The sequence below is a fragment of the Numida meleagris genome, chromosome 22 (genome assembly GCF_002078875.1).
Source record: "Numida meleagris isolate 19003 breed g44 Domestic line chromosome 22, NumMel1.0, whole genome shotgun sequence".
Classification (NCBI taxonomy): domain Eukaryota; kingdom Metazoa; phylum Chordata; class Aves; order Galliformes; family Numididae; genus Numida; species Numida meleagris.
This window is the reverse complement of record NC_034430.1, coordinates 5,489,552-5,502,431: the sequence shown is the minus strand read 5'-3', so window position 1 is coordinate 5,502,431 and position 12,880 is coordinate 5,489,552. Positions and strand designations below refer to the sequence as shown.

At 59.8% G+C, this 12,880-nt stretch overlaps 2 protein-coding genes across 3 annotated transcripts in view; one reads left to right on the top strand and one right to left on the bottom strand.

The window, feature by feature from the left end:
- The window catches only part of RNF19B (ring finger protein 19B), a 25,217-nt gene extending 15,723 nt beyond the window's left edge, over positions 1-9,494 (top strand). For both annotated transcript variants that reach the window (XM_021375181.1, XM_021375182.1), the window contains 9 exons: positions 1-363; positions 3,988-4,193; positions 5,856-6,000; positions 6,390-6,552; positions 6,881-6,995; positions 7,111-7,251; positions 7,589-7,796; positions 8,394-8,525; positions 8,725-9,494. The exon at positions 1-363 is cut by the window's left edge and continues 348 nt beyond it. In XM_021375181.1, the coding sequence (XP_021230856.1) occupies positions 1-363; positions 3,988-4,193; positions 5,856-6,000; positions 6,390-6,552; positions 6,881-6,995; positions 7,111-7,251; positions 7,589-7,796; positions 8,394-8,525; positions 8,725-9,211 (1,960 nt within the window). In that variant the 3' untranslated portion in view covers positions 9,212-9,494. The remainder of the gene's footprint in view (positions 364-3,987; positions 4,194-5,855; positions 6,001-6,389; positions 6,553-6,880; positions 6,996-7,110; positions 7,252-7,588; positions 7,797-8,393; positions 8,526-8,724) is intronic.
- Positions 10,267-12,874, bottom strand: HPCA (hippocalcin). The gene is made up of 4 exons (XM_021375192.1): positions 12,817-12,874; positions 11,388-11,824; positions 10,946-11,051; positions 10,267-10,676 (listed from the first exon to the last, which is right to left on the bottom strand). The coding sequence occupies exons 2-4, from the start codon at positions 11,763-11,765 to the stop codon at positions 10,579-10,581; spliced, it is 582 nt and encodes a 193-aa protein (XP_021230867.1). The 5' UTR covers positions 11,766-11,824; positions 12,817-12,874; the 3' UTR covers positions 10,267-10,578.

Genomic DNA, 12,880 nt, shown 5'->3' with positions numbered 1-12,880 from the left:
CCCTCCGCCGCCGCCTCCCGAGGAGGCTCCGGTGTCGGCGGCGGCGTCGGCGGAGGGGAGCGGCGAGGAGGAGCTGGAATGCCCGCTGTGCCTGGTGCGGCAGCCGGCCGAGAACGCGCCCCGCCTGCTGTCGTGCCCGCACCGCTCGTGCGGGGCCTGCCTGCGGCAGTACCTGCGGATCGAGATCACCGAGTCCCGCGTCAACATCTGCTGCCCCGAGTGCAGCGAGCGCCTCAACCCCGCCGACATCCGCCGGCTGCTCCGCGACTCCCCGCACCTCGTGGCCAAGTACGAGGAGTTCATGCTGCGCCGCTGCCTCGCTGCGGACCCTGACTGCCGCTGGTGTCCGGCGCCCGACTGCGGGTGAGTGCGGGGAGAGGGCCCTGCCCCCATGGGGGACTGCTGCTGGGACGGCTCGGGACGGGTCCCCTGTGCCTATAGGGGCTGCTGCTGAGACGGCTCAGGGAGGGGTCCCCCGTCTCCGTACGAGGATGCTGCCCTTCTGCCAGGACAGCTTGGGGAGGGGTCATGGCTCCTCTGGGGCTTCTGCTGGGACAACCTGGGAAGAGGTCTCCTGTCTCTATAGGGGCTGCTGCTGCGACAGCTCAGGGAGGGATCCCCTGTCCCAACGAGGTGCTCCCTTCCCATCCCAAGGCCCCAGCTCAACCTGCAGCAATGGGACCCGCTGCCCTGGTTAGGTGCTGCCCCACTGGCTCCCAGGCAGCTCGGGCCCCGTGCTGTGCTGTCACTAACACACACTTCTGTTCACGCACATTGCAGTGGAAAGCCCTCATTGCAGGCTCTCTCTGCGTGGCAGTCAGCAGCCTGTGCAGGGGAGTTGATAGGCCTGGGGTACCAAGATGACACACACCATGCTCAGCGCTGGGATTTGTCCTTGGGGTCCATGGCAATGCAGACTAGCGGGGACCTCATAGTGGGACCTGGAGGGGGCTTTAGCCGAGCTGTCATTTCCCTAATTTAAAAGAAAGCCTTTTTTTTTCTGCACAAATGGGAAGCACGGAGTTTCCCAGCAGCGTGTATCACAGCAGCACGTGCTCGGGGCGCTCTGCACCTTCCTGGGGAGGAAGGAGCTGTAACCGGTCCCTATTTCCCAGCAAGGGTGACTGCATGGCACAGAGCAGTGATGTTGACTCATTATCCATTGCCCAAGTGAGGAAATATCTGTCTGTCCAGAAGTCAGCCCGCCTGGACTGGGTGACTGCGCTTATCGGAGCGCTGCTTTCATTTTCTCTTCTCTTTTCCTTTGAACGAACTCTGTTGAGTTTCTATTTATGCTTGAATCAAAACTGCCTGGAAAAGGGCTTTGTTCAGAGAACTCAGAGAAGCGCTGCAAAGTTCAGCCAGAACACAGTGAGAGGTGCAGCTCTGGGTAGGGTGAACATGAAAGGAAAGTCTGACCCGGCTGCGGGGGATGGAAAGCGTGGTGGGAGGGCTGTGAAGATGTAATCAGACCGTTGTCATCGCTGTCCCATGCAAACCGGTTAACCTGTCCCAGGTCACCCAATGCAGGGCCCCTGAGCATTGCCGCACAAGGGCTTGTTTCTTCAGAGAGCAGCAAACAGCAGCTGTGCTGGCGTCTGCAGGAAACCAGGCCCTGGGTGTCTGGTGGTGCTGGGGCAGGGCAGGCCCTGCAGGCTGAGCACTGGGGGGTGCCCCCGCTCTCAGTGCTGGAGCAAACCTGGCTCCCGCGCTCAGCTCTTTGGTGCTGTGACATTCGTCTGTGCTGCGCTTGGGAGGATCTGGCCCAGCACAGTGTCACCTCTGTGAAAGGGCCCAGGTGCAGCCTGGCTGTGGGTTGGGGGGGATGGGTGTCACGCAGCTCAACCCAGGAGGCCGTTAGCGAGGGGAGCGGTGCTGGGCATCCTCCTGCAGGCCGCCTGGGGGTGCCCTCAGACGGGGGCAGCTGCAGCTCGCTGCGGACCGCTGCTGTCGCTGTGTCAGTAGCACTCGAACAAAGGCTGCTGGAATCAGCCCTCCGGCAGCAGGAGGAATTCATCACTCGATTCATTCTTCCCAGCCAGCGCCTTCCATCGCGCTATGAATTATTTCCCGTGGGCTTTCCCTCCGTAGCGGTGGCAGTGTACCCGTACCCAGCAGGAACGCGGGCACTCAGCACCGCTGGGCAGGATGCTGTTGCTGCCCGGTGTGGAGCTGTGGGACCGTGGGAACTGACAGCCCCGTGCACGCCCGCAGCATCCTGTGCCTGCACACCTACTGCAGTCTTTCGTAAACGGAAGAGCCTGGCTGTGCTGTGCAGGAGGAGGAGTGCCGACACAACACCAGAGCGTGTTGCCATGGGAACGCTGGGCAGTGGATGCACCATCAGTGGCAATACACATAATTTTCTATATTTGCAGCCTTTTTCCCCCTCCCTGATACAATCAGCTGGCGGTGGAGAACAACAGAACCTTTAAGCCCACCGAGCTGTGTGGGCTGAGCAATGCGAATGGGGCTGAGGATGCTGCAGGGCTCAGGCTCCCCAGGAGCAGAGGGCAGCCCTGGCTGCTGGGGTCTCAGGAAGGTGCACAGTGTCAGTTTCCCCTTTCGCCTCCATTGGGCTGAGGCAGAAAACATCCATTTAACAAAGGGAGGTCAGGTGGGGATGGATGTGTCAGTGCTGCATCCCATGTGAGAGCTCCTTTCTCCTTGACCTTGACTTTGGAGCCGTTCTTTCTTTCTCTCCTAGACAAAGCCATGTAGGTTTTAGGCTTGTGGGCTTCTTATTTGTTGTTTCAGTCCCAGGAGCGAAATGTAAATGTGAAGGATTTTCATTTCTCGTAGGAGGGTCTAGAAAAGCCCTAAATCTCCCATGAGGGGTCATCCCAGAGCATGAAGTTGCTCCATGTATTATGGGTTGCTCCATGTGTCATGCAGTGCTGGCCAGTGGCCGTGGCAGGGTGAGGATGCTCAGCAGGATTCTCCCCAGAGCGGCACAGGAGGGGTCAGGGCCATCACCCCACACTGCCCTCGTCCCAGCTCTCCCAGGATGGGCTGGTGCGGAGCCCACCGCCGTGCCTGCAGCCCTGCTCTCTGCCCAGCACTGCTGTTTCTTTGGCAGTCATATCGTACCCCAGCATGATGAAGTTGCTCCAACTCCCACGGGATGTGAATCATTGTGGTATGACACATGCGGCGGTTCTCACGCTGCAGCCTCTAAGGAGAGGCAACAGAACTTGAGCTGTCCAAGCTCTAAATATAAAACCCTGAATGGGAGTTGTTCTCCTCTGACCACTGACCAAAATGCTGAGGACAGTCAGCACCCCGTGCTGTGCTGGAAGCCCTCGTCCCATAGGGTGGAGGTCAGCGCTGTGCGCTGCTCCTGTGTGCTCCCTTCCTTGGAGGAACACTGTGGTGCTGTCAGAAGGGGCTGATGCTCCAGCTCCCTGCTCTCATTCTGTTGGTTTTACACCAGTTTGGGCTTAATCCAGAAGCAGAGCATCTTCCCTCTCTTGGAGCGGGAAGCAGGGGCTTCGCTTCTGGAAATAGCTGCACACTGAACCCACAGTTGTTCCACTTGTTTGGGATCGTTATCTGTGTGGTCCTAAAATTGTGCCTGGACAGCTTCAGCTCTCCTGTTGCCTCCGGGCCACGCACCCAGCCTCACACCCAGCTGTCCTACAGCCGCTGAGCTGCAGGAAGGAGCAACAGAGCTGGAGCCTGGATCAGCAGAGAGGGCAGGCGGGGTGAGCATTGATTGGGAGAATCGACAGTGAGAGCTGCCAGTGCTTATTGAGGAGAGAACTCAGTACTGCAAGCTGTCTGTATAGAGGGAGCTGCCCCAAGTAACTCAACTAGCAGCTCTGAATTTCAGGCCCTGCAGCGTGAGGCACAGGACCAGCAAGCAGGAGCGTGGGTTGGTGCAGCACCCTGCAGTGAGAGCCCCGTTGTCCCCGGGCAGCACCCACTGTCTCAGGGCTGTGCTGGGCAGTGCCGCCGTTCTCTGATTCTCCACGTCTTCCTCCCCAGCTATGCAGTTATTGCCTACGGCTGCGCCAGCTGCCCCAAGCTGACCTGCGAGCGGGATGGCTGCCAGACGGAGTTCTGCTACCACTGCAAGCAGATATGGCACCCCAACCAGACGTGCGACATGGCCCGGCAGCAGCGCGCCCAGGCGCTGCGTGTGCGCACCAAGCACACGTCGGGGCTCAGCTACGGGCAGGAGTCTGGGCCAGGTACGAGTTCATGTATTTGAGGTCACTCTGTCCTGCAAGGCGGGGGTAGGGAGCTGCTATGGAACTGTAATGCAATAGAAAGCACAGCAATAACAGCAGAGCAGCAAGGTCCCGGGCTTTAGCAAGTGAGGATTTGCTCAAATTCAACAGCCATGGGCACAGAAATAAAGGAAAGAGGCTCCTTACCTTTAGAAAACCTCAGGTATGCAGGGATCTCTAGCAAGATCCTCTTGCCTCTACTGCCAGCCCTTAAATGAGGTCTGGGAAGGGATGGATCCTGGCTCCACCCCTTCCAATCACTCAGGTGCATTGCTTGCAGCTGAGCTCCCTGGGCTGGCCCTGCCTTCCCACCAGGTGCTCCGTCACTGCCTCAAGCCCTGACTTCACATTCCATTACAGGAGTGCAGCTGGGAGGTGTTCCCCAGAACAAATCTGGTGGGCTGCTATAGAAATCAGGATGCAAAATGGGGCAGGAGAGGCAACATGCTCAGGTCCTTCCTCCTCTGCTCCCCTCATCCGCCCCAGTGATGCTTGTGGCTGCTTTGATCTTGGATGCTTCTTGCTGAGCTAGATGCTGAACAAATAGGTGCTTCTTACAGTTGCGACTTCCCATTTGCAGTAAAATGTAGCATTAATGCCCATCTGTGTTTGGGGAGTTTCACTGTGAGGTGTTCATAATGTCAAGCGCAGAAAACATGCCAACCCACAGCCTCCAGCTCTGCCTGGTGGGGCTGCTGTGTCCACAGAGCTCGTTAAAAATAGCTGTGGTGACTCTAGGAGTGGGCAGCGAGGCCATTTCTCCCCATCCCTCCCTATCCCCAGACACAGCATTCTGCAGTGCATGTCATGTTGGGCCCTGTGCTGAGGGTCAGCGTGCCCTGGTTGTAGGGCCCTGATGAGGGACAGCGTGGGTGCTGTGGTACAAAGCAGTTCCTGAGCTTTTTCACCCCCCTAAAGGAGATCCCTGCCACGAGGAGATGAGCTCTTAGCCACTGAACAGGAGATTCTTTGAGACAGTGGTTTTTCCCACCCCATTCCTGCTGGATTCAGTGCAGTGATTAATAAGGTGTGAGCTGGGCTCTCAGCAGCTGGATCTCGTGTTGCTGAGGTTAGAGCTGCCAACCTGCACCACAGCACAGACAGCCACTGCGTAACCTGACCAGATGGTGCCCGAATGAAGGAGGAGGTGGAGGACCCCTGCCCTGCTCTGGGCACCATCAGCACCCAGCTCTGCACCCCCAGCCCCTCCAGCTGCTCCCAAAGGCCGGGGCAGGGGCCTCCACACCTTGCTGCCCCAGTTACTGCTCTGCTGCTCTCGGCCCATGAATCACCTTTGTGCAGCAATTTAATAATGGCTCTGTTGTCCTGACCAGCACAGAGCAGGTATGACTTGTTCCCGGCACTGAAGCATGCTCTGAAACACATCCCATGCAAGGCCAGAGAAAACTCTTCCTGGGGCTGCTGCTCTCAGACCTTTCTGTCCAGGCAAATCTCTTTGGTGGGCTCTGTCTCATCGCTATTACCTTCTCACTGTAAAGAGAAACCGAGGGCACAACCAGCGGGTTGTGCCATCCCCACCTCTGTGCTAGCAAAGGTGATCCGAAAGCAAAGGACACCCCGTGCTCGCAGCGCCTCCAACCCCGTGCCCTGCTTCCCCCGCAGCGGACGACATCAAGCCGTGCCCGCGCTGCAGCGCCTACATCATCAAGATGAACGACGGGAGCTGCAACCACATGACGTGCGCCGTGTGCGGCTGCGAGTTCTGCTGGCTGTGCATGAAGGAGATCTCCGACCTGCATTACCTCAGGTGCTTTGCCTTCCGTCCTCGCGCCTCTCCAAGAACCCGTCGGCAAAACTCTCTCCCTTCTGACCCGAAGATTTGGGCCTCCTTCCCACCTTGTAGTAGGGTGGGGGCTCTTCCAAACCTCCTGATGCGATGGCATTGGAGAGCTTGTAGTGCGCTGGGTTGTAAAACACAGCATGGCTTAGGTTGGAAGGGTCCTCAAAGGCCATCTCATTGAACGCAGTCCTGGGGGTGTGGTAATCACTTCGAGGATCAAATTAATCTTAATGGGGGAGAAACCTTTTTTGTGCTTTCCACCCACTCCCTAAGCTTTGGGTTTGTTCGTATGGGAGTTGGCTTAGGGTTTCTCAGGGATTGCTCAAGTTCTAATGCCATTTCTTCCTTCCGTTAAGCCCCTCTGGCTGTACATTTTGGGGCAAAAAGCCATGGAGTCGCAAGAAGAAGATTCTCTGGCAGCTGGGCACGCTGATCGGCGCTCCTGTGGGCATCTCCCTCATTGCTGGGATTGCCATTCCCGCTATGGTCATCGGCATCCCTGTCTATGTCGGGAGAAAGGTAAAGGTGCAGAGCACGTGGTGGGAGTGGAGGGATCCGAGCTCGGGGCGTTCTCTGTGCTCCAGGCACCTGAGCAGCAATTCAGGCTCATAGGGAGGGTGGGTCTCTTCATAGAACTCAAATTTGGTTATCTTTCCTAAGCCCTGTCTTATCTCCTGGGCTTTGTATGGGGAGAGGAAGGCGGTGGCTGCTGGCTGAATCCCCTCAGATGTCACATTGTGCCCCCACCCTGGGCCGGGAGGAGAAACCCTTTGGGCTCAGCCCATGGCGGGGGCTTACAGTGTCTCCTGGTGTCTGCGTTCTCACCTGGTGCCTGTCCTTCCCTCAGATCCACAGCAGGTATGAGGGGAAGAAAACCTCCAAGCACAAGAGGAATTTGGCCATTACCGGAGGGGTCACCTTGTCTGTCATCGCCTCTCCGGTCATCGCTGCTGTCAGTGTTGGTAAGCGGGCATGGCACAGTTCCCTTCCAGCGTGAACACGTGAGCACGGCTGGAAATCCCAACCCTGAGAGCCTGCCCAGCGCAGCTCGGCCTTTAGCTCTTCTTCTCTCTGCAGGTATCGGGGTCCCCATCATGCTGGCTTACGTCTACGGCGTCGTGCCCATCTCCCTGTGCCGCGGCGGGGGCTGCGGGGTCAGCACCGCCAACGGGAAGGGCGTGAAGATCGAGTTTGATGAAGACGATGGACCCATCACAGGTAGCGTGACAAGTGGGAAGGACCCTCTCACTGCCTCTTGTATTGAGATGACGGGGGACTGGATAACTCCTGTATCTGAACATTAGCCTACCTGAGTTTAGCTAGGAGATAGAATTATAGAATCACTGCATAGCTTGGGTTAAAAGAGACCTTAAAGATCATCTAGTTTCAACCCCTTGCCGTGGGCTGGCTGCCCCCCCCAGCTCAGGCCGCCCAGGACCCATCCGTGGCCTCAGGCACCTCCAGGGATGGGGCACCTGCAGCTCTGGGCACTGCCAGCGCCTCACTGCCCTCTGAGTGAAGAATTTCCCTGACTCCACACTGTCCCTCCCCACAGTGGCTGATGCCTGGCGTGCCCTGAAGAACCCCAGCATCGGCGAAAGCAGCATCGAGGGGCTGACCAGCGTGCTGAGCACCAGCGGAAGCCCCACGGACGGGCTCAGCGTGATGCAGAGCAACTACAGCGAGACAGCCAGCTTCGCAGCGCTGTCGGGCGGCACGCTGAGCGGCGGCGTGCTCTCAGGAGGCAAGGGGAAATACAGCAGGTAAATGGGGCAGGAGAAAGGGATGGGGCTCCCAGGGCTGTGCTGGCTGAGCAACTTTGTGTAGGGCTCTGCTTTCCAAGTCCGGAGGTTACACCGCTGTTTTACACCGCGGTTTCCTTCTCGGCTTGGCTGCTGGGTAATTGGAGACACGTGCTGATCCGGCAGCCAAGATAGAGCCATGGCTCCGTGCTACCTCTGTGGAAAGCTGTTCTTCACAGGAATTGCATGAGTCATAGACACAAACACTGCTTCACCTTCGTCATGGAAAACAAAATGGGTTTACCTAAATGGAGCCAAAAATGAAACTTAGCGAGGGGAACCATCGGTGTAGAGCACCGCTATGCCAAGCTGGGCCAGCACGGAGCCTCTTGCTGTCCTGTCACAGAACCACAGAATGGTTTAGGTTGGAGGGGACCTTAAAGACCATCCAGCTCCAACCCCTGCCATGGGCTGGGTGCCCCCCACCAGCTCGGGCTCCATCCAACCTGGCCTTGAACACCTGTAGGGATGGGGCACCCACATCCTCCACCCCATGGCACGCAGGAACTGTTTGGTGCCCCCTGGGGCATTTCTGAGGAACCCTGTCCCTTCCCGCAGGCTGGAGGTGCAGGCGGACGTCCAGAAGGAGATTTTCCCCAAGGACTCGGTCAGCCTGGGGGCCATCAGCGACAACGCCAGCACGCGGGCCATGGCCGGTTCCATCATCAGCTCCTACAACCCCCAGGACAGGTGCGTGGTGGTGGGCATCCTGGAAATGTCTGCGCTGCAGCGGGTGGCGCGGTGCAGCAGCCTGCTCCCTGGCGGCCGCTGGGTGCATTGATGCTGTGCTGGCACGGGAATGGAAGCACGAACACCCTGCGCCGTGGTGCGGCGCCCGTGGGTGAACTGGGCTGCAGCCGAAGTCACGCAGGGGTGCTTGTTTCTGCAGGGAGTGCAATAACATGGAGATCCAGGTGGACATCGAGGCCAAACCGAGCCACTACCAGCTGGCCAGCGGCAGCAGCACGGAGGACTCGCTGCACGTCCACACCCAAATGGCAGAGAATGAGGAAGAGGAGGAGGAGGAGGGAGAGGAGGAGGAGGAAGAGGAGGACGGTGAGCAGGAGCAGACGTGCAAACACCAAAGCTGTGAGCAAAAGGACTGCGTTGCCAGCAAAACCTGGGACATCACCCTGGCGCAGCCCGAGAGCATACGGAGCGACCTGGAGAGCTCGGACAGCCAGTCGGACGACGTGCCCGACCTCACCTCGGACGAGTGCGGCTCCCCCCGCTCCCAGACGGCGGCTGCCTGCCCGCAGACCCCCAGCGCCAGAGGTGCCGAGAGCCCAAGTGCCCCCCTGAGCCACTGTGCCCACGCCGAGGGCTGCAGGCTGGACGAGATGGTCACGCTGGAGTGCATCGAAGCCCGGGTGTGAGGCGTCCTCCTGCCGCAAAGCACGCTGCTGTCATTGCGTCTGCCGGGGCAGGGCTGTGTCTGTGGCTTCTCCTTGCAGCCCCCACCTCGCCTCGGGGAGCTGCTGTTTCTTACATGACAAAAAACAAAAAGGAAAAAATGCCCTTCCCCCCCCCCCTTTTTGTTTTAATTTATTGGTTCAAGCTCTGTGAGGTGTGTACGAGTGTAAATATGTACGTGTGTCTGTACGTCTGCAACCGTCCTAAGGACTATTTGAATAAAGACTGGTTGTCCTTCACCTCGCATCCAGCCCGTCCTTCGTGCACGGTGCAGTCCTCCCAGCAGCGCCTTTGTTTGGGCGTCTGTAACCACGGCCTCAGCCCCAGCCTGGGGAGAATGGGCGCATCTCAGCCTGTACCACCTCCTCGAGGAAGAGCGGCAGTGGTTTGCATGCTGGGGCTTTCCTCTTGCTGCCTTCTCCCCTCCAGCGTGGCACATCCCCGGGGCCTGTCCCCAGGCGCCCCGCATCGTGCAGCTGTGGTGCTCAGCCCCTCTCCTCCTCGGACCGCCGTGATCCCAGCAGCGACCAAAGGGTCTTCATCTTCCTCATCACTGGGCTCCTCATCTTCATCACCAGAGCCCTCATGCACTGCCCTGTGCTCTGCTCCCTGCAGTGGGCTGCCCTCACCCCACAGGGCCCTTCCGCTCCCACCTGCATCTCTGTGGGCTGTGGAGGCCGCCCTGCTCCGTGCCCCCCTGCTGGGTGTGGGGCTCAGGGGCTGGGTTTGCCCACCCCAAGCTCTCCATCCCCAGGTCTCCTTGCAGCCTCCTCCCACTGACACTGGGCTGTGCTTGAGCTCGCTGATCCCAGACAGCGTGGAAACGTGCCCAGACCTGAGTGGGGCACAGGACCCATCCCGTCCCAGTGCCCACCCCACCCCACAGCACAGCTATGGGGCAGCACTGAGTGGCAGGTGCTGCTCGCTGCTGGCCATGACGTGAGCCCATCGCTGTGGTCTTGGTGCTGCTGCAAAGAAAGTTGGATTCAGACCCTATGGGAGAGCCTTTCCCCACTGCTGTCTGCACTGACACACACTTTATTTTGCAGGTATTAAAAGACTGAAAGCGCAGCCCTTCCCCATGGCCCCACATACACTCTGGCCATGGGGAAGAGGCTGGCGTGGCAGTGTCTGCATGCTGGGGGTGCTGGGGGGGCTGTGAGCAACCGTAGTTCATCCCCTGGGCCGTGTCCCTGTGCCCATCAGAGGAGCAGCGGTGGTTCTGCTGTGCTGCTCTGCACCCCTGGTGCTCTCCCCATGGGGATGTGGAGGTGGGGATGGCAGGGGCGAGTGGTGGTGGCAGGAGGGGGCAGTGGGGGCTGTGGGGAGCTCAGAGCTGCCCGGTACCGCTGGGGTCACACTGCAGCAGGCGCACGATGGATGGATCGCTCTTGGCACCTTTGATGAACTCCTCCAGGGACAGCTTGCCTGCAAGGAGACACGGCTCAGTGCAGCGGCCACCACCCCACCCAGGCACAGGGGAAATGAGACTCCTGGGGACGCCCCCCACCCACCACCTGCCCGGGCTGAGCCCCCCATATGGGACCAGCAGTGCTGTATGCACACCCTGAGCCCCTCACAGCCAGAGCTCCCCCCAGCCGTGCAGCGTTTAATCAGCGAGCACACAGCTCCCTCTAAGACCCCCGGATTTAGCCATGAGACCTTTCCCTTAATCCCCTCCATCCCCTCTCATTTACCGTCGTTATTAGTATCCATCTGTCGGAAGATTTTTTCCGTTCTTTTCTCCGGAGTCGATTCATCTTCAGGCATATTCATGACAGAGGAGACCATTTTGTAGATGGCCTGGGAAAGGGACGCGAGGATGGGGACGATGCCGATGGGGACAGTGCCCACTGCCACTGACTCGAGGACAGGGACAGAGGGCTCCCTGTGCCAGGACCGGGTCCTGGACTGTGCAGGGATTCAGCTCACAGCAGAGATGGGGCAGGTGGTGGGCAGCAGCCGGGTTGCAGGAGGCAGATGGAAGCTGCTCCTGAAGGGAGGTGCCCAGCAGGATGCCACCAAAGCGGCCTCAGCACTCACCCACTGACACTGCTGCCACCGGACTGGGGTCTGGACAACAGGAGCACATGGGGACGGCCACCCCGGCACCCAGGACCACATCGGGGCTGTGCATACCTGCACAATCTCCAGCATCTCCTCCCGGCTGATGTAGCCGTTGCCATCCAGGTCGTACATGCTGAAGGCCCACATGAGCTTCTGCTCCAGCTTCCCGCGGGAGGTGACGCTCAGCGCGATGATGAACTCTCGGAAGTCGATGGTGCCGTCGCCGTTGGTGTCGAAGGTGCGGAAGACGTGCTCGGCGAACTTGGAGGCATCGCCATAGGGGAAGAAGTTGGCGTAGATCTTCTTGAACTCCTCCACGTTGAGGATGCCCGAGGGACAGTCCTTCAGGAAGCCCTTGTACCAGCCCTGCAGCTCCAGGTCGGAGAACTCGGTGTTTTCCCGCAGGTCCTGGAGCATCTCGGGGCGCAGCTTGCTGTTCTGCTTCCCCATGCTGCTGGGCGCACGGACCCCACGGGATGAGCACCTGGCCCTGCTCGGGTCCCTGAGTGCTACAGGAGGGGAGAGGGATGGGGCAGCGCTCCCTGGCAGCCCCCGGGCACCCACGCAGAGGTGGGCACCGATGCTGACTCTTCCATCGCGCTGTCCCCTCTGAGCTGCTGGCGGCAGCCCCAGGGACGACGGAGCGCCGCGCAGCGCCAGCCCCCCGCCCTTTGCGTAATAAGCCCTTATGGGTCATTTGCATAATATATTGGGCGATATATAGATGGCATCAGGAAGGCAGAGCAGCGCAGAGGAGGGGACTCGGCCCTGGCTGTGGGCTCTGGGTGCAGATCTGGATGGATCTGGGTCAGCTCCCTCAGGGGGGGTTATTTTTGGTGCCTCCGCTGTCTCTGTTTGTGTTTGGTGCCTCTGGACAGCTCTGGAGCTCCGGGGAGAGCTGGGGGCCACGGTGTCCCCTTGCAGCCACGGCCCCCCCCCCCCGCACCTGGGTGCCCAGTAGGGACCCCAGGGAGTGCTGGGAGGGGTGGGGGGTGACTGCAGTGCCCGGAGTACCACTGCCCCAAGCCCCAAATTCCCCTTCCTTTGAGATAAAAGCACACAGGATTCCCTGTGACAAGAAGCCCCATAAGGACTCCCTCCAGGGACTACAGGACCCCCAGCCTCTCTCCATCTCCCCCACCGCAGAGCGGTGCAGCTCAGCATCAGGGCTTTATGCAGAGAGTCCCCAAAAATGGGCACAGATGGGGGGGAAGGATGGTGGGGACCCCCAGGGAAGATGCATCTGGGGTGGGAGGGATCCACAGGGAACTCCCCGCAAGGAGGGGGCTGCAGGGACCTCCCCCTCCAAGAGATGGTGCCCCGGGGATGGGAGGCATCAGGGGACACCCCCAGAAAGGTGCCGCGGGGTACGGGAGGACAGGGAACCCCCCCGGGGCGGGGGCTCAGCAGCCGCCGGCAAAGAGGGAAGCATCCGCAGGGCTGAGGCTGTCCCCGTTCCCCCCATCTCCCCGCGGTTCCCCCCGGTCCCGCCGCCCCCTACCTGCCCGGGGAAGAGCCTCCAACGCCGCCGCTGTGCGCCAACGGGGAGCGCCCTCCGGCTGTGC